At 40.2% G+C, this 25,735-nt stretch overlaps 3 protein-coding genes and 1 long non-coding RNA gene across 8 annotated transcripts; 2 read left to right on the forward strand and 2 right to left on the reverse strand.

Annotated features, from left to right (window-relative positions):
• The first annotated feature begins 517 nt into the window (after positions 1-517).
• On the forward strand, positions 518-12,769 carry lrrc66 (leucine rich repeat containing 66). The gene is made up of 6 exons (XM_085398120.1): positions 518-944; positions 3,328-3,497; positions 3,707-4,040; positions 4,128-6,217; positions 6,629-6,918; positions 7,732-12,769. The coding sequence occupies exons 1-6, from the start codon at positions 518-520 to the stop codon at positions 12,767-12,769; spliced, it is 8,349 nt and encodes a 2,782-aa protein (XP_085254246.1).
• A 1,918-nt stretch (positions 12,770-14,687) lies between these two features.
• dcun1d4 (DCN1, defective in cullin neddylation 1, domain containing 4 (S. cerevisiae)) lies at positions 14,688-19,020 on the reverse strand. 4 transcript variants are annotated; one of them, XM_085398936.1, is made up of 11 exons: positions 18,955-19,020; positions 17,593-17,663; positions 17,456-17,495; positions 17,164-17,251; positions 16,940-17,028; positions 16,768-16,838; positions 16,428-16,519; positions 16,157-16,265; positions 15,881-15,985; positions 15,609-15,711; positions 14,688-15,501 (listed from the first exon to the last, which is right to left on the reverse strand). In XM_085398936.1, exons 1-11 carry the CDS (start codon positions 18,971-18,973, stop codon positions 15,446-15,448), a joined length of 843 nt encoding a protein of 280 aa, XP_085255062.1. In that variant the 5' UTR covers positions 18,974-19,020; the 3' UTR covers positions 14,688-15,445. The 4 variants fall into 4 exon arrangements, with proteins under 4 accessions (XP_085255062.1, XP_085255064.1, XP_085255063.1 ...); XM_085398938.1 differs by lacking the exon at positions 18,955-19,020 and adding an exon at positions 17,971-18,948 and having other exon boundaries at positions 17,597-17,663; XM_085398937.1 differs by lacking the exon at positions 18,955-19,020 and adding an exon at positions 17,971-18,948.
• Positions 19,021-19,241: 221 nt separating this feature from the next.
• Positions 19,242-25,523, forward strand: ociad2 (OCIA domain containing 2). Of its 2 annotated transcripts, none has more exons than XM_085398288.1 (8): positions 19,242-19,372; positions 20,817-20,972; positions 21,067-21,151; positions 22,314-22,367; positions 22,467-22,514; positions 22,591-22,738; positions 23,173-23,256; positions 23,451-25,523. In XM_085398288.1, exons 2-7 carry the CDS (start codon positions 20,883-20,885, stop codon positions 23,237-23,239), a joined length of 492 nt encoding a protein of 163 aa, XP_085254414.1. In that variant the 5' UTR covers positions 19,242-19,372; positions 20,817-20,882; the 3' UTR covers positions 23,240-23,256; positions 23,451-25,523. The 2 variants fall into 2 exon arrangements, with proteins under 2 accessions (XP_085254414.1, XP_085254416.1); XM_085398290.1 differs by having other exon boundaries at positions 23,173-23,261; positions 23,451-23,495.
• Positions 22,745-25,614, reverse strand: LOC146641242 (uncharacterized). Its single transcript, XR_014909599.1, has 3 exons — positions 25,481-25,614; positions 23,154-23,281; positions 22,745-23,029 (listed from the first exon to the last, which is right to left on the reverse strand). It is a non-coding gene; the product is annotated as an uncharacterized LOC146641242 (long non-coding RNA).
• Positions 25,615-25,735: the final 121 nt, after the last annotated feature.

The raw sequence follows: 25,735 nt of genomic DNA on the forward strand, positions 1-25,735 counted from the left end.
CAGCTTCTTTGGGCAGGGACGTGTTAAGCTAGACGCAGCAAAATACACCTCAGACTTCGATCAGAACTTGCTTGAGACAGCTGAAGTAAAGCTCTCCGGGTGTGAAGAGTCACAAGGTTTCATGTCAGTTTGGCAAAGAGTGGATGCACAGGTGAGTCTTCAGTTCATTTACTGTGTGTTTACTTTTATATTTAACCTTTTTTAACCCATCACTGGTGATGAGCGTAACCCGAGGTTTTTGAAAAAGAGAAAAACCTTTTATGGGTAAATATATAAATACTTTTAGATGTGTGTCCATTAGGTTGTCTTTCAAAAAAATAAACTTACATATTCAGATTGCATAGTGTTTAAGTTGGGCTCATCACCTATTATAACGTAGACCTCATGTTCATGTAATAGCTTCATTTTTATTGCCGTGAATGCTAATTTAAACCTATCTGTGAAGCAAAAATAGTTCTTCCTTTTTAATTTATTTCTAAGTGCAATGTGACAATCTGTACTCTCAGGGCAGCTTGTGATGGCAGCACCGCAGGGGCCTTTTTTGGCCGCTGTGTTAGTCCTTGTGTCTTCGCTTCTCTGCTCCTCTTCCTCACCTGCATGTCTGCAGTCCTGCACCTGTCAGAGTGCTTTCCTGTTGAACTGTTCCTCAGCTGGCCTTTCCTCGGTGCCCCAGCACATCCAGGACTCTGTCACGGAGCTGGACTTTTCTCATAACCTCCTCAAATCTGTAACATTTCACCAGCCACATTATAACCTCAGGAGTGTGTGGCTGGGAAACAACAGTATCACACGTTTGTCCCTGTGCACTGGAAGAAACCTCGGTGGTCAACATCGTAGAGATAAATATCGCTCAAGACCTTGGACCAGACGGAAATGTGTATCTTGGGCCCCCACCCTGCAGCTGCTCTCTGTTGAGATGAATCAGCTACGCCAACTCCCAGAGGGTGAGTCAGTGTTATATGGTTGTAAACTAATAAATAAAACACTGTCAAAGCACATAAACATACACATTTTCACACGGATAAAAACTGCTACCAGTCAGCACTAACTGAAAACCTGAAAAATGTAATTAATTTCATTTAAAAGTAATTTCACTGCCAGGTGAATCTGCAGGTGTTTTAAAAGATTTCAATATCACTTAGCATTATATATGCAGTGCAGTATTTCCCGGTGCTTCAACAACACTCATCTTCTATAGAAGAATTGTGTTTTCTGGTGAATTTTCATCAAACTTTCATCTCATGCAAGGGAAAATATTTAAACTGCTGTAATAAGAAAGAACTGGAAAAAAATGATAAAAAGTACAATTTAGCACGAATAGATCGTGCATAACATTAGCAGCAGTTTAAGTTTGTAGCTAATTTTTGCTGTAAAACTCAAGGCAGCTTCTTAGTAAGGGAAAAAAATATACGTGTTTAGCATTGATTCGACAGGTATCTATTGGAAGGATGAAAAATCATTACTTTTAAATCCATCATATCATTTGGTGTCCAAATGATGATAGCAGCGCATGCTTTCTAACACTGTTGCTCCAGAATTGTTTGGTGATTAGTTTAGTTAACATCCATTTAATATTCATGTGTCATTTTGCATCCATAATGCACATTTTTTGTTGATATTATCATCCTGAAAGACATCACTCTCTTGAGAAAACCTTCCTAGTAAGGGGAATCAAACCACGTAAGCAAAATACGTCTCCCAGAGTAAGAAGCCACTTTTCGTTTTACAGTAGGATCAAAGGTTAAAGATTTTCCTTTAATGTGTCAACCATTTGTTTATAACAATCCACTACAAGTGTAACATTTCCCACAAAAATGTAATGAAATCTAAGTATAAAGAGAAGAAGGTTGACTCAAGCAAAAGTAAAACTACCTGAAAACTGTTCTTCATTACAGTGCTTTAGTAAATATACTTACTGTACTTTACAATTCTGTTGAACTTGCACATACTGCAGAATTTAATAATCCTACAAACTACAATCACAAAATCTTTGTGCTGATATTAACGTCTAGTTAATATCAGCACAATTCTCAGCCAATATGAGTAGCAACCCATCCTAACATACTGGTCTTGCAAATTGCAGCGATATAACAATATTACATAGTATTCATAAACCACACCCAGTACATTTTGAGGTTGGTTACATGACTATGGCTGACTGTTATCTTGGGTGGAACATAAACAGGTGGTAGAAAAACTGACATATTAAATTTAACCTTCAGTATGGAACTAGTCGTGCAAGTCTCTTGTAAACATCTAAAAGTGTTTTGACTTCCAGATTCCAGACTTCCAGATTATGAGACAATTTGTTCACACTAGTTAATTGGGCCATAACTTATTGTTATCTTTAATATTAGGTAATAATACATAATGGTAAAGTTGCACACTCCTTAAAGGCACACCTTTAATTTCCTCATGGAATGTCATTGAGAAATGTCCATGAGTCACACTGGAAAGATTGGTCCACCTTGCCACCATGTTCAGGTGGGTTTACCTCAAAGTCCATAGTGTAATAAATCTGTGAGATTTATGCATGTCAGTTACTGTTCTTTTCATATAAACAAACCACCCCACTGATATGCTTTATCTTTAGTACTTTGCTCCAGGCAGAAATAAACCACCTCACGTAGTTCCCCTGTACAGCCTCCAACCAGTCACAGTTGTTAATCGACATTTCCCTAAAAAGGTGGAAATAGAATACAACAGAACAGCCCTTTAGTGTCATTATACATGTACAATGAAATTATGGAATGTTGTGAATCACACAATGCCACTTTTCCTGGGCATTGTCATGTTTCTCCTCTTTCTCCTTGGTTGAACATGTGAGTGTTTCAAAGGAAACCATTCACTATAAGTCTTCTAATGGAATGTATAGACCGCCTATTTACTTAGCAAGAGCTCTGTTGACAATCATAGACCCTGTTCTATTTGGTATTCAGATCACAAAACCAGTGCCTCTCTAATGAAGCACAGATCCACAGTGCTTTTCCTCAGCACAGCAGTCTCAGGGAGATTGTCTCTACTGAAAAGGAGGAGCCAGCAGAAAATGGCCAAAAATAGACATATTGTAACACTATTCATTGTGAAAACAAAACAATTTGATTTTGTTTTTCATTGATGAGCTCCACACTGATTGAGGCTTATGTTTCACATTATATAATGTCAGCCGTGTTAATATGGCAGACCTGCAAGCAAATTGACAGAGAGGACAAGAGCCAGACAAACTTGTTGTTATTACTGAAAATCTGGAATACAGAATACATGTCTTGCTGTCTATGGGAGCTACCCAGTAATCTCTAAATGCAACTCTGATTTTCTGTCATTCAGGGCTGGAGGGTATTGAATCCTTGGAGGTTCTGCAACTCTCTTTCAACAGGATCTCAACTCTACGACTGGGAGAACTTAGCCATCTTCAGCAACTGAAAGAGTTACACTTACAACATAACCTCATCACAAGTCTCCATCCACAGATGTTTCAGGATTTACCACAGCTCAAAGTAAGACCATTTGTTGTTGTTGTTGTTGTTGTTTGTTTTTGTATTTTGGGGCCTTTTTGTGTAAATACAGGTGATTGTTTTTCAGATATCTGTTCAAAAGCTAGACTTAAAACCTTGATCCCTACTCTAACTAACTGATAATGTCAATATCTAAATTGCAATTTGTTTTGCCAGTCAAACTCATCATAAATATTATATTGCCCTCAAAGGTCCTAGATCTGAGCTTCAACATGTTGACCAGCATCCATCCTTTAATGTACCTCACCCTGCAAAACATTGGAACAGAAGTTAGGCTGCTTGGAAACAGGTGGCAGTGTGACTGCAGGATGCACAGTCTAAGACGGCGGATAGCCTTTGACAGCAACAGAGGCCTGCAGGTCTGGAGCATCATGTGTGCTTCTCCATCCACCCTCTCAGGCAGAGATCTGCTTCAGCTGCAGGATGATGAACTGAACTGCCTCAGTACTGGTAACATCCCAGAGCTCCATCAGGATGTGACAGTCCACAGGGGCTCTGAGATACTGCTGTCCTGTTCAGCAGAAGGTAATACATCAAAATGATGCAAAAATGTTTAATGCATATTTAGCAATTTAAACTGATAATACTGCATATCAATGTGATCTTTTCCAGACTCAGTGTGGTGGACGCCCAATGGTCAAATGTCTGTGAACCAGTCTGATGGTGGTCTGCTCATCAGTGACATCACAGAGAGTGACACGGGACTGTATGTGTGTGTGTCTAAAGAAAAACAGGTTGTGTCTGTTTTTAACCTCCAAATCAGTAAAATAGGTGGTGTAAGAAGAAAACCTAGAAGTTTGTCTGAAACCAGCCAATACATAATCCAAGCAGGCCCCACAAAGAGTGTACGTAATGGGACAAGTCCAGGAGCTGGAGCAGTTACTCAGTCTGACTTGGCACTGGCTGTGTGTCTATCTATTTTCATCACATTTCTAATTGCCTTTATCCTTGGAGTCCTTGCAAGACCGTGTATTGATGCTCTTTGGAAAAGAGTCACCGAAAAGAACATCAATACACGGTCCCGTGAAACTAACTCTGCAGTCTCTGTAGAACAAACACAATATGACAATGAGGCCTTTTCCACTGGAGAGGAACTAGAAAGGACAGGACATCACAGGGAAAGGAGAGTCACATTTACCACTGTAGACTACAGAGAACATGGCAACGTACAGTACTATGATACTGTAGTCAGTGGCAATCCGGAAAGCATCAATAATGATGTAGTGATTGATTGTGAAGTTAGTGAGGCTCAGAATATTAAACATACTCCTGAAGATTCAGGAAATGAAAGTAGCTCACATCAGAGCAATTCAGAGGGTAGACTAAATGATGGCAGAGATCACACTACTGCTGGACATAGGCACAACATGGAGTTTGAACCCATCCCAGATCCTGTTGAACTAGAGGAAAAGAGAAGCCTATCTTCTTCAAGCTCTGATTCTTCACTATCTGAAAAAGAATTCAAAGAGCACCACACAATGCCTAAGGCTCCTAAGGTGACAAAGGACCCTTTTCAACAGAAAACTGATTTCTCAATACTTACAAAAGAAGAGGTGCCACAAAGATCACTAGAAGGCAAAAGTAAAATGCCTGGATTTACCTCTGAGCCATGGTCACCACACACAACAGACCCTGGTTATTTAGAGGAGAATGAAGAACTATTTGAATTTAGTGATTCTGTTCAAAGTCCATCTCCCAGGTCAGGCAGTATAATTGGTTCTTCTAATAAGTCAAAACTTACTGTGGCAACCCCTTCCAAAAAACACAAGCGGGATTCTGTGTCCAGTTCCAGCTCAAACAGCAGTGAGGATGAGTCTACACTTTACAAAGCCAACTCTGACCAGCAAATCAAGCCTGCAGTGAAACCAGAGCACTCGTTTTCCTCCGATTCCAGTGACAGTGATAAGGAGCCAGACCAGCACACAGTTAAGCTAGAAATTGATAAAGATAGCACAGTGAAAGTTAAACCAAAGCCGCGGACAAAGTGGCATGATGTCTATTCGGATACCAGTCAGAGTAAGAATCTGGATGCCAAAGCACCTTCACTATCTATAAGAGATTCATCCTCTTCCAGCAGTGACAGTGAAGCAGATTCCAAAGTACACTCAAGTCTAGACAGAAAAAGCCAAATCAAAGAGCATTCACACATCACTGCTCCATTACCGGAGTCAAATTCATCTTCCAGAAGCATGAGGAAAGATTCAGATATCAAAGAACCTTCATCAGCCTCTAGTTCATCTTCTAGTAGTGAAAGTGATGATGAAGCAGGCCACAAAGTGCAGCAGGTTCCAGGAAAGTTGGGCATTCCACCCTGCCCATTCAAAGAATCTCAAACAAAGAGTCCTGATCCAAATGCAAAGTGGCCTACCATTGATCTTCTACACATTCCTCACATTAAGCGGCGCCTAGATATCAAAGCATCATCAGTAGCAGTAGGTTCTGACACAACTTCTAGCAGTGAAAGTGAGGAGGAAACAACGAAACACATAAAGAAACAGGAGCAAGGAGGTATATATATGCCAATTGTTCCAAATAGGTCATCTCAAAAAATAAATCAAGAGGATAATATTCGAAGGCCTGCCATTCCTCCTGAGCGTCCCAGGAGTATCAAGAAAGATTTAGATCTCAAAGAACCTTCATCAGCCTCTAGTTCATCTTCTAGTAGTGAAAGTGATGATGAAGCAGGCCACAAAGTGCAGCAGGTTCCAGGAAAGTTGGACATTCCACCCCGCCCATTCAAAGAATCTCAAACAAAGAGTCCTGATCCAAATGCAAAGTGGCCTACCATTGATCTTCTACACATTCCTCACATTAAACGCCGCTTAGATATCAAAGCACCATCAAAAGAATCTGACACATCTTCTAGCAGTGACAGTGAGGAGGAAACAACGAAACACATAAAGAAACAGGAGCAAGAAGATATATATATGCCAATTGTTCCAAACAGGTCATCTCAAAAAATAAATCAAGAGGATAATATTCGAAGGCCTGCCATTCCTCCTGAGCGTCCCAGGAGTATCAAGAAAGATTCCGATATCAAAGAACCTTCATCAGCCTCTAGTTCATCTTCTAGTAGTGAAAGTGATGATGAAGCAGGCCACAAAGTGCAGCAGGTTCCAGGAAAGTTGGGCATTCCACCCCTCCCATTCAGAGAATCTCAAACAAAGAGTCCTGATCCAAATGCAAAGTGGCCTACCATTGATCTTCTACACATTCCTCACATTAAGCGGCGCCTAGATATCAAAGCATCATCAGTAGCAGTAGGTTCTGACACAACTTCTAGCAGTGAAAGTGAGGAGGAAACAATGAAACACATAAAGAAACAGGAGCAAGGAGGTATATATATGCCAATTGTTCCAGACAGGTCATCTCAAAAAATAAATCAAGAGGATAATATTCGAAGGCCTGCCATTCCTCCTGAGTGTCCCAGGAGTATCAAGAAAGATTTAGATATCAAAGAACCTTCATCAGCCTCTAGTTCATCTTCTAGTAGTGAAAGTGATGATGAAGCAGGCCACAAAGGGCAGCAGAGTCCAGGAAAGTTGGGCATTCCACCCCGCCCATTCAAAGAATCTCAAACAAGGAGTCCTGATCCAAATGCAAAGTGGCCTACCATTGATCTTCTACACATTCCTCACATTAAACGCCGCTTAGATATCAAAGCACCATCAAAAGAATCTGACACATCTTCTAGCAGTGACAGTGAGGAGGAAACAACGAAACACATAAAGAAACAGGAGCAAGGAGGTATATATATGCCAATTGTTCCAAACAGGTCATCTCAAAAAATAAATCAAGAGGATAATATTCGAAGGCCTGCCATTCCTCCTGAGCGTCCCAGGAGTATCAAGAAAGATTCAGATGCCAAAGAACCTTCATCAGCCTCTAGTTCATCTTCTAGTAGTGAAAGTGATGATGAAGCAGGCCACAAAGTGCAGCAGAGTCCAGGAAAGTTGGGCATTCCACCCCGCCCATTCAAAGAATCTCAAACAAGGAGTCCTGATCCAAATGCAAAGTGGCCTACCATTGATCTTCTACACATTCCTCACATTAAGCGGTGCCTAGATATCAAAGCACCATCTGTAGATTCGGACACATCTTCTAGCAGTGACAGTGAGGAGGAAACAGTAAAGAAACAAGACCATGGAGCTGTACATATTCCAATTCTTCCAAATCGGTCATCTCAAAAAGCCAGTCGTGAGCATGACATAAGAAGGCCTGCCATTCCTCCTGAGCGTCCCAGGAGTATCAAGAAAGATTTAGATCTCAAAGAACCTTCATCAGCCTCTAGTTCATCTTCTAGTAGTGAAAGTGATGATGAAGCAGGCCACAAAGTGCAGCAGGTTCCAGGAAAGTTGGACATTCCACCCCGCCCATTCAAAGAATCTCAAACAAAGAGTCCTGATCCAAATGCAAAGTGGCCTACCATTGATCTTCTACACATTCCTCACATTAAACGCCGCCTAGATATCAAAGCACCATCAAAAGAATCTGACACATCTTCTAGCAGTGACAGTGAGGAGGAAACAACGAAACACATAAAGAAACAGGAGCAAGGAGGTATATATATGCCAATTGTTCCAAACAGGTCATCTCAAAAAATAAATCAAGAGGATAATATTCGAAGGCCTGCCATTCCTCCTGAGCGTCCCAGGAGTATCAAGAAAGATTCCGATATCAAAGAACCTTCATCAGCCTCTAGTTCATCTTCTAGTAGTGAAAGTGATGATGAAGCAGGCCACAAAGTGCAGCAGGTTCCAGGAAAGTTGGGCATTCCACCCCGCCCATTCAGAGAATCTCAAACAAAGAGTCCTGATCCAAATGCAAAGTGGCCTACCATTGATCTTCTACACATTCCTCACATTAAGCGGCGCCTAGATATCAAAGCATCATCAGTAGCAGTAGGTTCTGACACAACTTCTAGCAGTGAAAGTGAGGAGGAAACAACGAAACACATAAAGAAACAGGAGCAAGGAGGTATATATATGCCAATTGTTCCAGACAGGTCATCTCAAAAAATAAATCAAGAGGATAATATTCGAAGGCCTGCCATTCCTCCTGAGTGTCCCAGGAGTATCAAGAAAGATTTAGATATCAAAGAACCTTCATCAGCCTCTAGTTCATCTTCTAGTAGTGAAAGTGATGATGAAGCAGGCCACAAAGGGCAGCAGAGTCCAGGAAAGTTGGACATTCCACCCCGCCCATTCAAAGAATCTCAAACAAGGAGTCCTGATCCAAATGCAAAGTGGCCTACCATTGATCTTCTACACATTCCTCACATTAAACGCCGCTTAGATATCAAAGCACCATCAAAAGAATCTGACACATCTTCTAGCAGTGACAGTGAGGAGGAAACAACGAAACACATAAAGAAACAGGAGCAAGGAGGTATATATATGCCAATTGTTCCAAACAGGTCATCTCAAAAAATAAATCAAGAGGATAATATTCGAAGGCCTGCCATTCCTCCTGAGCGTCCCAGGAGTATCAAGAAAGATTCAGATGCCAAAGAACCTTCATCAGCCTCTAGTTCATCTTCTAGTAGTGAAAGTGATGATGAAGCAGGCCACAAAGTGCAGCAGAGTCCAGGAAAGTTGGGCATTCCACCCCGCCCATTCAAAGAATCTCAAACAAGGAGTCCTGATCCAAATGCAAAGTGGCCTACCATTGATCTTCTACACATTCCTCACATTAAGCGGTGCCTAGATATCAAAGCACCATCTGTAGATTCGGACACATCTTCTAGCAGTGACAGTGAGGAGGAAACAGTAAAGAAACAAGACCATGGAGCTGTACATATTCCAATTCTTCCAAATCGGTCATCTCAAAAAGCCAGTCGTGAGCATGACATAAGAAGGCCTGCCATTCCTCCTGAGCGTCCCAGGAGTATCAAGAAAGATTCAGATATCAAAGAACCTTCATCAGCCTCTAGTTCATCTTCTAGTAGTGAAAGTGATGATGAAGCAGGCCACAAAGTGCAGCAGGTTCCAGGAAAGTTGGGCATTCCACCCCGCCCATTCAGAGAATCTCAAACAAAGAGTCCTGATCCAAATGCAAAGTGGCCTACCATTGATCTTCTACACATTCCTCACATTAAACGCCGCCTAGATATCAAAGCACCATCAAAAGAATCTGACACATCTTCTAGCAGTGACAGTGAGGAGGAAACAACGAAACACATAAAGGAAAAGGAGCAAGGAGGTATATATATGCCAATTGTTCCAAACAGGTCATCTCAAAAAATAAATCAAGAGGATAATATTCGAAGGCCTGCCATTCCTCCTGAGCGTCCCAGGAGTATCAAGAAAGATTCCGATATCAAAGAACCTTCATCAGCCTCTAGTTCATCTTCTAGTAGTGAAAGTGATGATGAAGCAGGCCACAAAGTGCAGCAGGTTCCAGGAAAGTTGGGCATTCCACCCTGCCCATTCAGAGAATCTCAAACAAAGAGTCCTGATCCAAATGCAAAGTGGCCTACCATTGATCTTCTACACATTCCTCACATTAAGCGGCGCCTAGATATCAAAGCATCATCAGTAGCAGTAGGTTCTGACACAACTTCTAGCAGTGAAAGTGAGGAGGAAACAACGAAACACATAAAGAAACAGGAGCAAGGAGGTATATATATGCCAATTGTTCCAGACAGGTCATCTCAAAAAATAAATCAAGAGGATAATATTCGAAGGCCTGCCATTCCTCCTGAGTGTCCCAGGAGTATCAAGAAAGATTTAGATATCAAAGAACCTTCATCAGCCTCTAGTTCATCTTCTAGTAGTGAAAGTGATGATGAAGCAGGCCACAAAGTGCAGCAGGTTCCAGGAAAGTTGGGCATTCCACCCCGCCCATTCAAAGAATCTCAAACAAGGAGTCCTGATCCAAATGCAAAGTGGCCTACCATTGATCTTCTACACATTCCTCACATTAAACGCCGCTTAGATATCAAAGCACCATCAAAAGAATCTGACACATCTTCTAGCAGTGACAGTGAGGAGGAAACAACGAAACACATAAAGAAACAGGAGCAAGGAGGTATATATATGCCAATTGTTCCAAACAGGTCATCTCAAAAAATAAATCAAGAGGATAATATTCGAAGGCCTGCCATTCCTCCTGAGCGTCCCAGGAGTATCAAGAAAGATTCAGATGCCAAAGAACCTTCATCAGCCTCTAGTTCATCTTCTAGTAGTGAAAGTGATGATGAAGCAGGCCACAAAGTGCAGCAGGTTCCAGGAAAGTTGGGCATTCCACCCCGCCCATTCAGAGAATCTCAAACAAAGAGTCCCGATCCAAATGCAAAGTGGCCTAACATTGATCTTCTACACATTCCTCGAGTTAAGCGGCGCCTAGATATCAAAGCACCATCAGTAGATTCTGACACATCTTCTAGCAGTGACAGTGAGGAGGAAACAACGAAACACATAAAGAAACAGGAGCAAGAAGATATATATAGTCCAAGGCAAGAAACTGATTTGCTTTACACAAAAACCCAATATGTTCATCATACTGCAGACATCAAATCAGTATTATCAGCTTCTGAGTCATCTTCAAGTAGTGACAGTGAAGATGAAAAAAGGGGCCAGACAAAGAAGCAGAGTTTGGGCTCAACGAGGTTTCAACAATCTCAAACCAAACGTCATGATCCTATTTACACATCAAGCAGCTCAGATGAGGAGGGGATGGAAGATTTAAGAAACCGCCCAGTTGCAATTAAACCAGATTCAAGATTGCCTGAAATAGGCCTCAGCACTATCCCCTATGTCAAAAAGCATCTGGATATCAAGACACGTTCACCTAAGTCCTCCTCCAGCAGTGATGAGAGTGAAGGTCGGACTACAGACCAGCCTGTTAAAATGGCTAGCAACTTAGGCTCTCCAACTTCTACACTGTTTAAGCTTCCTCACATTTCAAAGAAAGATTCCAATATTACATTAGAAAAGTATGTTGTTATAACAGATGAGTTGACGGAAAATCGAAAAGACAACTTCAGCACAACACCAGAGATAAACTCTGAGCTCCAGTCACGATGGGCCACAATGAATCTTGGTTTTTCCCGATTTAGAAAGCGCCTTGAAATCACATCACCGAGTTCTCAACCATCCAAATATCCCTCATCACCTCTGCCAGACTCCTCTTCTCTGAATCCTGAAAACAAACATGTGAAACCCTCTGATTCCTCTTCCAGCAGCAGCAGCAGTGAAGATGAGATAACAGAAAATAGAGCTCCTCCAGGCATGACATATGTTGACTTTCCAATCTATAAGCGTTCAATTATGAAAACTTCATCGCTATCTGATAGTTCTTTCTCCCCCAGTGGCAAGACCCAAATGGTAAATGTTGCACAGGAAAGTGAAAAGGACAGAAATTCATCACTTGCTCCAAAGAGAGTATCCAGTCTGAGCTTTGAGGATGAAGTAAGGAGAAGGACTGAACAAAGACACAATGCAAATGCAGATATACCACCAGAGATAAAATGGACTGGTGTTGGTCATCATCTGTCTAAAATCTCTACACCAGCACTAAAGACGGGTCTGAATACAACACCTCCACAGCAGGCTTCACCTGCAAAACCAGAACTTCCCCAGCTGTACTCCTCCAGCATCAAAAGTGACGTTAAAATAAAGCAAGACAGTTGGAAATCAGATGTAAAGCCAACACATAAATTCTCATCCATTAGTGCCAATAGTACTTCTTCTGCATCCGGAGGTGCTCTTCACAGGCTTTACAACTCACCCAACACCACATATGAGAATCCAAGCCCTATTTTGCTCTCTGATAGGAAGGAAAGAAAAGGCCTCAGTGCCCTAAAAGTCATGTCATCAGAGAGAAAAATGTGGGACACGGTGGATTTCAGTGGGGATGTATCTCCTACAGCTGATGACCACAGTCCACAAGTTGACACCGGTGTTTATTATCGCAAGTCTGAGCCAGACATCAAACCCCTGCCACGATTACATCTCCCCTCTGCTTCACCAGATGAGAGAAGAGCTACAGATTTGTTGTATGATCTTCCCCGCTACAGGAGCCATGACATCAAACCACCACAAGTTGCCCCACCTCCTATTCCTGTAACACTACCGCCAGAGGAGGCCGTTGGGCTTTCATGGAGATCTCCACAGGACAATAAGAAACACGGCTCGGAAGGAAATAGAACCTATCAGCAACAGAGACAAAACACAGAGGAACCTGTTGCTTCTTCGCTTACACCAGAATACCCACCAATCCATTTAAACACTTCAAACATCAGTCATGTTTAATGACAAGTCAATTCATGCTAAACACTTGAAAAGCCACCCAGATGATAGGCATGATTCTCTGAGCTTAAGTTATCCTGTGAATGTCAAAAATATTGTGAATTGTATATTATGTGTGACTTTGGAATGAAATGTAAGCTATAATCATTCATTGGCTAGGGCTGCCACAGAGCACTTAAATGCAGTCTTTATCAATGCACCATGCTTATCTTTCATGTTTGACTTATTTCTGCAAAATAAGATGCCAAATGAGTTATTTACTTGCATTCATGAACAGAATTTCTGACTTCTGAAGGAAGTCCAGTGTGATGGCTCAAATTTGTGTATAAAAACCTAAATTCAGTGATGTTAAAGACTAAATCATGAAATAATTTACAGATTTTTTTTTGTATCTCTAATTGAACATTTTAGCAAATAATAATAATAATAAAAAAATCAATTTGCACATATACATTTTTATTTGTATATTTGCTACATCCCAGATTTTTGTGCAATTTATTTAGCTATTACAGGTACAAAAACTGATGATGTAGAGGTCTCAAAATCCTATGCATTAAATGTGATACACTTGACATTATAAGGTTAAACAAGGGTGAACTATCAACTAAATAACCAGAACATAAGCCATAAATAAGTTAATAAACCATTTTATTTACTTGTATAGACACAGGTTATAGTGAAAACAGACATATAGACACATAGTTTACATACATATATACAGTTGGGACAAGGCTGTTCATCCTCCTGCATTATCAAGGGAGAAGACTAAACCACTGATCTCTACACAGTATTTGGTAAGCAATCCTACAACTACTTTAGTCTTAAGGTTTATGCTGATGGTAGATGCATTGTAGTGACGACAAAGGTTTCTGTGTAGTTTTCAACTGAAATGGATTTATGGAAGCGTTTATGTATGTCATGACAATGTAGTGCAACAGTAGCAAAACAGGCTACTGTCTGCATTGCCTGCAGTTTGCCAAAGTTTTGCAGCATATGTAAGGATGTGTAACAAAGGGTAAATGCAGGAGGGAACTCCTGTTCCACCATGAGGTTACAGGTGTGTTCCAGGTCTTAATAGACACAATCATGTTTATCATCAGAATTCAAAGAACATGATTGTGTTTATGAAATTAAGCACAAAACACTTGCACAAAAACCTGTACAAAACAAAAACAAAAAGTTTGAAAAATGTTTTCAAAAAATCTCATCCATTCACAAAAGGCTCTGTCGGAGCATGCATGCAAATATTAAATCTTCTGACAATTCAGCATCACATCACAGCCAAAGACAAAAATTTATACATGTGTTACAAGAACATTATACTAGGCGAAAAGAACAGCATAGCATCATCACAAAGTTCCAAACTGTCAGTGTCCACTGTTTTGAGTACATCCTATGGGTGGTATAAAGCAACACTTTCACCAAACGTACCTTACTACTCAAGCCTAAAGGACCTCATCCTGAGAGGGTCACCGGTCTTCCACTGCAGTTACATTAACACCGTCAGTGTTGGGAGAGATGCTACTGGTAAGAGGAGACCTGAAACTATCAGTGGACTAAGGAAGACAAACAGATGCCACATATCAAGACAAAATGGACACCAACTAGCTCTATGTCAACTTATAACACAGCCAAAACAGTCTGAGTTCATCCTGAAATAATCCCTGACCACTCAGTGTGTCTGTGTGCATGTACTCTTATCACACGTGTATGTACATTTGGGTTTATTGGTATGTGTGTGGGACACACAAAGTGACTTCCATGTTTTGAGGCACAGTAATACTCTCATCTACAGAACGTAGATACATAAATCAGTCATCAGACCAATAAATGCTGATCAGAGCACTAGTGGCTCACCGCTGTACTGTAATAAGAGTTAGTAAGCAGCAATGCTAAACTGTTTGGTGTTATGAGGTCTGAAGCCTTTGCAGGGGGCTAGCAAATGAATAGCTAGAAGCAAAAACAAAAAAAAACAACAACAACAAAAAAAGCTGAAGCAATCAAAACTGGAGGGGAAAGAAGAAAACAAACAAAAAACAACTACAAACTGGCACAAATCAATAGAATAGAAACTTGCAATCAACCATTTGACACAGTGTGCTTCTTGAAGTACTCCTATGAAACTCAAAATATGACAAAAAAAAATAAAATTAAGTGCTATCTGTCCAGAAAAGCTCAAGTTCAAGTTCATTGCACAGATGTATAATACTTTAATGTGCCCAGGTCAAAGTGACCCTATTTAAGACTCAGACACAATGCATGAATGGTCACTTCTCTCAGTTTCTCTGTGCTGAAGACAAGGGGTGAGGAGTGGTTCTCCCACACAATACCATTTTGCTTCCATCATCCATGTATGACACCACGTTATCCTAACACAGACAGCAATATGACATGTCACAGTGAGAGAGCAATGCCACTGGAGATTGCTGCAAGCTTGCCCACTACGCAACTTCGGTAGGGAGCACAGCAGCCCTCCTGCCTCCACGCTCTGAGCAGCGTGCATGCAGGCTGCAAACCCAGCAACCCCACCCTAGCCCACCCACAGCCCAAACCCCTCCTTTCCCCAGGAAGCACCCACAGTCACTCCTTTACTTTTTTTTGTATTGGTTACTTATTGGTTATTGATTCTCAGAGTCGTTGTTGTCACAGTTGTATTACTTTCCCATTTTTGCGCTGCAGTTATGACATCTGTCTTTCTTTGTACCATTCCACAAACTCGTCCAACAAAACAGGCCCTAATGAAAAAAAACAAACAAAAACAAAGATGAGGCACAAATTTCAGTATATTACAAAATTAGTATTTGGGTAACACTCAGCTACACGTAAATGTGTGCTCACTTACAGGCACCATCTTCATCATAGTTGCTGAGGTCCAGGTTGATTGTCCTGCTGAACTCTAAAACATTGCACCATTGGTCTTTGTTGATGACTTTGTACTTTGATTGCTGAGGAATAACAAATAAATCCTTTAGAGTGATAGCTTTTTAGCTACAACAGCTCTTTCCAAGGTTAAAATGGGCAACAAATGATGGTATATACAACTACTCCACGAGACTTCTGTGACTGATTTTCTTAAAAAACAAAACAAACACCCCAACCAACCAAACTGCTTACCTCTAGAAACTGATTAAACACAGGAAACAAAGGCCACGTCTTTCCCAGAAGAAGCCCCAACATACATTTGGCTGTGTTCAAGTCCAAACTCCTCTGATCCTTTTCCTGTACAATCAGAACACCCAAGACTTTCTCAAATCAATGCAACAAGTCCAAACAGACAGTCAAGTCAGACAGCCAGATTACAATATTTACTGTTTCTTACTGAGATTTTTGTATTTGTTCAAATGAATTTAACCTGGTTGTTGAATGCTGTGTGTTGACTGCTCCACTCACCCGAGCAAAATCAAAGGCATATCTATAAATGAGCTTAAAGCTGGTGCTGTCATTTAGGACAGATCTCAGGTAGTCAAGTGAATTCCTCAGCCTCTCAGTCGAATCACACCTGACGGCAGCAGAAAACTAGCTTAGGTATGTTACAGGATCCAATTTAATGCAAGTTACACTAAGAAAACACATCAATCTAGATAGGAAATCTTGAAAACTGTATTATATTTTTAAAAAATGAAGAAGAAGAAAAAAGCACTAAAGTAAGTAAATGACATACTGCAATGAGCCCATGCCTCTCAGCCACTCCTGAAGGGTGAAATATCCCATACTCTGGGCATCCAGCTTCCAAGCAAGAACCAGCATCACCACCTGAGCACAAGCAACAAATGACAGTTGCAGATATTCTTAAATACAAGATACTCAATCCATTACATATCACATGACCTTAAAGGTCTAGGACTGCTGATTGAGAATGCAGATTAAAAGATAGACTTTTATAAAGTCTCAGAAATGATCAGAAATGCAAATTGTCACCACTTCCAAAAGGATGTCATTAAAGAAAATGCCAGAGAGATAAACAGATGTCGAAATATGAAAGATTTTAAATATGCGCTTACATTCTCCGGCTCCACCCCGATGTCCTCACAGAATTTTTCCATGCCCTCTGGACCCACCACATCATCGCAGCCTATTCATGATAAACAAATGTCAATAGCAGCAATTTCCCATGTATGCACTGAGAAGAGGTCAAATGCAATGAAACTAAGAGTGTGTCCAGTAAGTGCTCACCTGCATATTCATAGAACCACTCCAAGCATCTTTTACTAGAAAACATCTCCTCCTCTCGGATTTGGGATGTTTCATGTTTTCTGAAAACGCTGTGAAGGAAAAAGAAAATTTCAACCATACTACACGTGCAGTACACCGTTTATTATATGTTTACGAATGGCAAAATAAACTGTGTACTGCACATATTCAAGTTCACTGAATATTTAATTAAAGGGATCTCGCACCTGTCCTGGCGACTTTTCTTGGCTGACATGTCATCTCCAGCAGAGGGTCTCCTCTTTTTCCTAGGAGGCATGGCTTTAGAGCAACAAGCTAGGGAAGTAAACAGAGGAGAAAATGAAAGAATAAATCTTTAAGAACGACATGCAATATGCCAACTTTCTATAGCAAAACATTTGAGTACTAGCCAAGCACTGAGAGTCCACTTCAGAAAGTGATATGTTAATGTACATCTGGCCTGATAAAAACACTAAACTGATTTAAAAAAACATAAAAAAGGAGCAGCTGTATAGTTACCTGAGGGGTGGCTGTCCTGTCCAACGTCTTCTGCCAAGTTCTATTCAAAACAAATATGTGTGAGTAGGACACAGATGTACAGGGCACATGCATGCTAAAATAAAGCACACATAAACATATTGCTAATATGCATTTACCAGCCTGTGCAAGGTGTGGTGGATCTTATGGATGCTGGCCAGTGTAGTCAAGTGGGAATTCAGCTGAAAATCTATTTCCAAAAAATAAATATAACGTCAGAAAAGAACTAAACTAAACCGTGACACTCAGCTTTATGCTCCTGATCATGCTTGGCATGAGCACAAGGGTACAAGAAGGTGACATCATCACAGCCCCAGTAAGAACACTGGACTCAAATCTCAGGTGATCTTTGATTAGGAATCACACAACATTCACAGAGCACGCACTACTATCGCTTGATTTCCAGTTTTCAAAGATCTACGTTGCTGAAAATATCTCACACGAATGAGGGAGGGACTGCATTCCTCTAAAGACGTGAGAACGATCATGCATGCTACCTTCTCGCTTCAAGCCTTCTGTGCACTGTCGATTAAAAGCTGTCACCAAACACCGATGATTTTAACGTTTTTTCAGAGGCCAAAACCACACTCAAACCAGTACACTGCCGAGCAGATAGCACTAGCTGCATACCTAAAATAGCAGTGCAGACGCGCAACTTGCACAGAGTTTACAAAGTATCTGGAGAGTTTGGACGTATGGGCGTTGTAGTCCATTTCCTCTAAACAGGCCATTGGAAGCTAAGCTCTGTTTGGGATACTAAACTACAATTCCCATGCATTTGCAAAACAACTACTTCTCTCAGACCCTTCTACCCCCAACATTTACACCAACTGATTGAATGCATTTTACGTTGTTTGAAAAATATACAACATTATATGTGTTCTGGCACAAAACCAACGCACAGGCGTTTGCAGCAGCTGGTGTAGATGGCGCAAAACCCGGCGGCAGTGCTGCAGCAGGCAATGAAAGCTGTTTTACACAACTGCGTCACAATTTTCATTCCCTGTAAGAGTCCGCAGTTGACCAGAATATTGACCGATTTGCAATGGTCCTGCGTGGATGCCAAATGTGAGCTGATACCTGCTGTACGTGACCCATGAAGATGAATATAAACAGCTCAACACGCCGTTTAACCATCGAAAACCATCTGAATTTAACTAACGTCAGCCGCATTCAGCCGAGCACCGCTAACACGACTCGAAAAATTAACTTCGCAAAACCTTCAGTGTCAAATATAACCTTCCACATGTCCAAACAGCTAAAATTACACCAGCTATCCTCCCTTTGTTGTCGCACAAGACAGCACTAGCAAATACAAAGAGAGCAGCAAATAGCACAGAATTCACGCGTCCTCATCAAACGCCACACGACCATGAGACAAAACTGTTGTTCAAAACAGAGCAAGACTATTAACGTCTGTGCCACACGCGCTATGGGGTCCCAAATTGATCCAGAAAAACCTCTCTAACGTTACTACTTACTTGCCGCATCAGAGTGCATTTTTATGAAACATACAACTGTCTGTGGGAAGTCCGCAGACCGGCCAATAGGCGGGCCTTGTCAATGTAAGCCACGCCCGCAGCTGTGGATTGAAGGTCAGCCTCATTCGCCTCCGCCTTTGCTCGCTGTCAATTGGCTAGTCGAGGTGTCATGTCATGACAGGGAGGGAAAAGACACCAGCTCCTCCCTCAACGAAATGTGATTGGTCATAGTTCTCAAAACAGGCCGTGCTATTCGCACGTCAATCACTAGAATTTCCTCGTGCAAAATTGAAACCAACCCACGATGAAATCTGATTGGTAGTTCTACTTCTAAATTGACTTCCCAGTGTAATCGCGGTTTGGGTTCGCTTAAAGTCAACGCCGTTTGTTGGAAGTAGGAGACGGTGTATTTGGTAATGTGAGTTATGTTTTGATTTTACCAAGGATAGGACGACAGCACTTAAATTTCCGGAATGTTTGCAGTGATGCTGCCCTAAATACCACTCTTAATTGCCCCTTGGGGATAAATAAAGTCTTTCTGAACACTTACCTTCATTTACGTTACCCTGTCAAATTTAGTATGCCCTGTTTGTCATGTGACTATAAATCTCAGTTTTTGTACAAGACGAACGAATGCAAACGTAGCAACATTGTTGGGCCCAAAGTTGTTTTTTTATATATCAGTAACATTATGGTGTTACTCACATGACTCTGTTTAAATGATTAGCTAAGCAACTATACCCCGTGTGAGTATAGAGAAGCTCACCAGGTTATTTAAACCACAGCACCTTACTCAATACAGCCATGATTAAATTTGTATTACTTTGTACTGGTAGAAATGGGTAAAACGGCCTACTGAGTTGTCCACTGCACAGTCGTGTATGTAGTTCCTTTGCCTTCCAGTTACACTCTTTATGCATTGACAGTCCTAGTCGGCACTAGTTTACAGCATATGGGCATTTAATAGTGGATTCAAGGTGGGTTACTTTGCATTTGATGTGTGTTTTCATTTTTATACTATTAAACTACATTTTGGAGGAGAATGTAGCCCCCCCCCCCTTTTTTTAAACCTAATTAAATTTATTTGGCAGGTACACTTAGAAATTTGTAGGAAATACCTCACATATTAAATACGATGCCTTATGCATTGGCCTGGATCAGTTTTAAATTAATTTTTTTTAGTCATACGTTATTTAGAATAATGTTATGTATTAGTTCTGTACTAGTGAACAGCTACTATTTTTTTTTCTAAATCAGAGCATTTTTGTAGAATTTGTGCAGTTGCAGTTGTTAGGATATAGAAAATTTAAACTATTTAATTAATGCTCAGCAGTGATGTTAATAAATAAGTAGTAAAACAAATGTGTTTGCTTCATGGATAAGTGAGCCTTTGCTCCTTAAGCTGTGACCTGTTGAAAGGTATTTAAGTACAGATTATATATACCATTATTAGAGAAACTGTAGCACTGATATCTGCATTTTTATTAGTGGTAGTAAAGAAAACCTTGACCTTTGGCTTATAGGGATGTGTGTCCAATGAAATAACCAATAATAGGTGATCTTGTTATGAAGTTTGACTGCGTATATTGAATCTTTAGCCTAAACACATGTAGATAATATGTTACCTTTACCCACACTTGTGGGTCTACTAAATAGTGATATGAAAGAGCAAACACGAAGCTGTAGGCAAAAAAGGTGTGTCAAACACTGACGTGTAAACTGGTATACAGAGGTGAACCTGACCTGTTTTGGCTTGTCATCCTCATGCTCAAACAAATCTGACTGGGCAGAGCTCTGTTAGGAAGGCGGAGTTAAAAGTCTAGTCCAGGAAGTTCTATTACAGCTTGTTGCATTTGACACAGGCAAGGGGAAGCTTCAAAAGCAGCATAATAGAGCTCCAGCAACAAACTACTGAAGGGTCTAAGATCATGAGTGCTGAAATAAGTGGGCAAACAGTGCCGACCGAGGAACCGGCAGCTGCTGGTTCAGGTTCAGCTCCCATTAAAGGAGGGTGGAAAGTGAGTGGCAAACAAATTTGTACTAGACATTTTGAGCCCAGATGCAATGCTATATGTCACATATGATAACTAACCTCTATTCTGTTTCTTACAGTGCCCATTGAGTGATGCCCATGTTCACAGAGAAGATGTGAGAAAAGTTTGGAAAGAGTGCCAAGAGGAGAGCTTCTGGTACAGAGGTAGTCTCTTTCAGACATTCAGTAAATGCTCTCACGTGTGTCACAAATTTTCATTAACAATTTGTTGAAATGTCTCCCAGTGAGAGACAAGACTTGGAAATGTTCTTTGATGTGTAAGCAGGGTTTTTGTAGTAGAAGTAGGGGATAGGGGTCATCAATCAAGCTTACCATTGAGGGTTTACATTCTTCACTGCGGAATTCAGTGTGTGGTCTTAAAAAAGGGGGGCAGATCAGTAAGAGGGTAAGTAACTCATAGTAAGATTTTATACTTTCGTCATTCTCTCAGTTGTGATTACAATGTGTTTATTTGATCATGATTATTTATATATGCATTGCTTTTAAAGAAATCATTTAAATACTATAACCACTCTGCCCTGCCTGATCAGAGCTTTTACTTAGGGTTAAGGTTGGGTGAAGCTTGGCTGGGAGTGTCCAGAGGTAAAAAAGAGGTTCTAGATAAAACTAAGGGGGGAAAAAAACACCCGATCTGGAAAAAGTAGTAGAAGAAAAAAAAAAACACAAGAGGTTTAAAGATATATCAGTCATTTATGCACACCCACACATCTTTTATACAACTGTCAGAAAATAATTATCACAGCAAAAGCTTAAGATTGTATAAGCTACTGTGAGCAGCTTGCACTAAAGAAAATATTGTGGTCAGGCTTTTTTAGATAAAGAATTCCCAAACTGAAGATTATTGGTGTTTCATGTGGCAACACATCGTTGTCTTTAGTCTCCATCTTGACCCGGCCTCTCACCACTAACCACACAGCTGCTGCTCATCTTCTCTCATCAAGCAGTTATGTAAACATGCAGTGGCAGCAATCACTTCTTCCTGTATCCGTCCTTTCCATCCCATTAGATGGACATGAGGTTGAGTTTTGGTATATGTCTCATTACTCCAAAGTTCATTTAGGTTGAACTATAGGCAAACAAAGCAAAATTAACGTCTTCTAGTGGATTCATTCATATGGGAAATATCGCCATTTAATCACAGACAGAAAAACTTACCTTTTATGCATTATGTATTTGTTTTGAATGCTGGCTTTTTAAAATAACTTTACTCTGATTCTATTATAATATTTCCCCAAACGCTGTCCAGCAGTTTGTGGCTTTGATCAGCTTCAGAGTAACTTCTGTTTGACTTGATTTCTGTTTTTAGCGCTTCCATTGTCTGTGGGCAGCATGGCTGTCACCGGTGGTCTCATCTACCAAGGTAAAGCATTAACATTCAAATACCGTACTTTAAATTACATGATATTGATCAAAGTAAAGCAGGTGTTTCTATAGTTATCACTTTTTTCCCTCCACATAGGTATTTGGAAATCATCAAAGCGATTTGGTCCTTTTCCAAAACTAGCAGGTTTGTGTCTTTCAGTATCTTGGATCTCAGTTTGTAAGTGGCAGCTGTGATTAATGAAATAATTGTTCTTCTTCAGTTGCAGGGATCCTTGGATTTGCAGTGGGGAAAGCATCCTATGTGGGCACTTGTCGGAGCAAATTCCAGGAGCTTGGCATTCAGGGTGGACCGGGGATTGGACCCTGGTCAAAGAGAGATCACCCTGGTCACAGACACAGGGAGGGCAGGTGCTGAATTTCTGTTTGTGTAATATTATCATGTTGTGTGGTAATATTCGCAGATTCTGGGAAGAGGAGTGTTGATAATCGGAAAAAGACTTACTTTGTGGTTTTTCGTTGTATATTTGATTGTCCATTTGTTTTTATTTCATTTTACTTTATTTTTTTAATATTCTCTGAGTAATTGCTCTTCTGTCTTGTTTATTGACCACCAGAGTTACAGTGCAAGCATTCAAATGTCATTCGGAATCAAATTACTTTATTAATCCCAGAGGAAATTGTGTCATTGTGCTGGTCCACCTTTAATAAATGACATAAAAACAATTATTTAAAAATGTTACAGATACTTATTTTTATCAGCCATTGTTATTTTTTCTCCTCTCTTTGGATGATCAATACCCTTACGCCTCAGCATGACACTTACCCAAACATTATCCTCATAGACCCTGCCACCATGTGTGTGAAGAATGTAAGAAAAATGCTCCAGCAGCACCAGCTGGACAGGCTTAAAGACTGTGAGGACGGATGTACGGTAACATTCAGTGTGCATAACTGTAAAAATAATGTATTCAGATTAGTGCAAATATAAACTATCAGAAAATATGAAAAACAATATATATATTTTTTTAAAAGGACAACTTTGATATGTTACATAATTTGTGTCACTGTACATTGATGCACACCTATTTAAGTATTTCCTTTCCTTTTTCATCCTCACCAGTGTTGGAGAGATTTTCTGCATGAATTCATCACCTTCTTATCAATGTCTTAAATAAAACTTGTAAACACGTCTCATTTTATCAAATAACCACTAGGGGGCGCTGCTATCCTTTCTATCAAAGAGCAAGCGCTTATAGAATTTCTAGTTTATACAGGGAGGTGAATATATGGGTAAAGCCAGGTCTTTGGACATAATTATCAACAACTAAACAGTTATTGAATGTTAAGAATGAGATCTGAAAATAAATAAATAACAGCCCTATGACAATGGAGAAAAAAAAAGGTTTTGCCAAACTTGAATCATCAGGCATGAGTACAGTAACGACCACATCCATAACAGCAGCAGTAGTCCTACCTTAGGTTGCTCAGTGAATATGCAATGCTTGGCTACCTTCAAAAACAACTAAGGTGTAAGGGGTTAATCTGTACATGACAAATTACAGAATTTAATGAAAGGTGGAACGGGGAACATATCTTTGAGTTTTTAATATTTGGTACTTACCAGTCTAATAATAATAATGGCTTCTCTTTGTTTTCTTTTCCACATTTTGAGCATTAAGAAATCTGGTCTTAATTTTGACAGTTTATAGCACAGAAGGTGCACTTTGGAGCTGAACAGACAGCCATAACATTTTAAAACCTGTGCTTTCGTGTGTCTATAAGTGAAAGCACTAACAAAGTTGTATAACTGAAAAAAACACGATGTGGCTTTCTTACCCTATTGTGAATGAGAATTGGTCACTACTTGTAGTAATGCTAAGCTAAGTGTGATTTTACTTCAGATATGTGTAGAGGCATTTACAAATATAACGTCTGATTTAAAAAGTTACCCAGACTGCTCACATCAGTGCAGGCCTCCACTAATCAGGTCTTGATGGTAAAATGGTCAGATGGAAGACATTCCTCAGTAATGAGCATGTGACAGTGAGCTGGGAGTTTGCCAAAAGGTACCTTAAGGACTCTCAGACCTTGAGCTTGAGAAGCAATATCACGTGGTGTGCAGACAAACAAATGAAGAAATATGAGGCAGTCTGCATCACCCCCTTACAGTTAGTACAGTCAAACATGTGATGGTAGCATCAGCAATGCTTTACTGCAACAGGAATGGGAGAAGCAAAAATTAAGCAATCCTGAGTGAAAACCCTTTTCAGAGTGCTTAAAGGCAGTTGTGAATGTTCATATTTCAACAAATCATACTGCCAAGATAACACCAGAGTGTATTTGAAAAAGTCTTGGAGGGTCCTAGCCAGAGTCTGAACCTGAATCTGTTTTGGAAAGTTAGCAGCACTGCTCAGCTAACCTACAATTAAGGCAATAAATCATCATATTTGGGATGAAATGATTTTTTGTTTTAGGAAGTAAATACTCCTTTTATGACGAAACGTGTTTTATATTTAATTTTGCCAAAATTATATTTTTATAAGTGTCAAATAATACAAGGACTTCATGACTCTTTTGATGAAGACAGCTGGTCATTTTTGAAATATGAAGTTTAATCAGTTTTATGATTTTATATCAGTTAGTGTTTATGAAAGGAGCTCATAACTGCTGGCCTTTGGTTTCTACACTTTCTTCATATAGTGATGCAAACAAAATCATTCCCAATTTTTGCAGTACCACAGTTAGTCTTATATTAAGTACTTTATATTGGTTTAATTGGTTTATTTACAGAGATAGAGTAGTCCCCTCCGCGTTATATTTATATATTTTTATGAGTAATAAGTGATACCAGAACAGCTTTATCGGTAACTGACAATCCAGTCAAATTTGACCAAAGTGCTCCATAAGAGGCACGACACACACTGCAGGCATGCCCACACGCCTCAACAAATATATCCAAATGATCGTTTAAAAAAAGAGACAATACAGCTGATTCCACATTTTAACATAATAATATATAATGTTTGTTTAGTCCGCAGAATGAAATAATACTTAATCTCTGTATCCGTTTGGAAGCTTTCTAACTGATATTTTTGTGATTACTCGATACTGCCGTCAGCAATGCTCAAATATAAATAAATCATAAAATACCTGACATACTGCGTCTCTTCCGACTACCCGCCTATCCGCGCAAGGCCGGTGTACTCTCGTAAGATTGAAAAAGAAAGGGGGAAAAAAAGGTAGATTCGTGTGAAACTCCCGCAGAAGACGTCATCCAATCAACAGGTCGTTCTATCAAGATTGGCACTTTCCTTGTCCGGTAGAACGTAGAGTTCTGTGTAGGCGTATACCATCAGAGCCAATCAGAACAAAGAAGGCGGGGCAAACAAGCTGCCGTCTGTTCTG

The sequence above is a fragment of the Rhamphochromis longiceps genome, linkage group LG23 (genome assembly GCF_057381845.1).
Source record: "Rhamphochromis longiceps isolate RC_006_pf linkage group LG23, R_longiceps_female_GT1.1, whole genome shotgun sequence".
In the NCBI taxonomy this organism is placed as follows: domain Eukaryota; kingdom Metazoa; phylum Chordata; class Actinopteri; order Cichliformes; family Cichlidae; genus Rhamphochromis; species Rhamphochromis longiceps.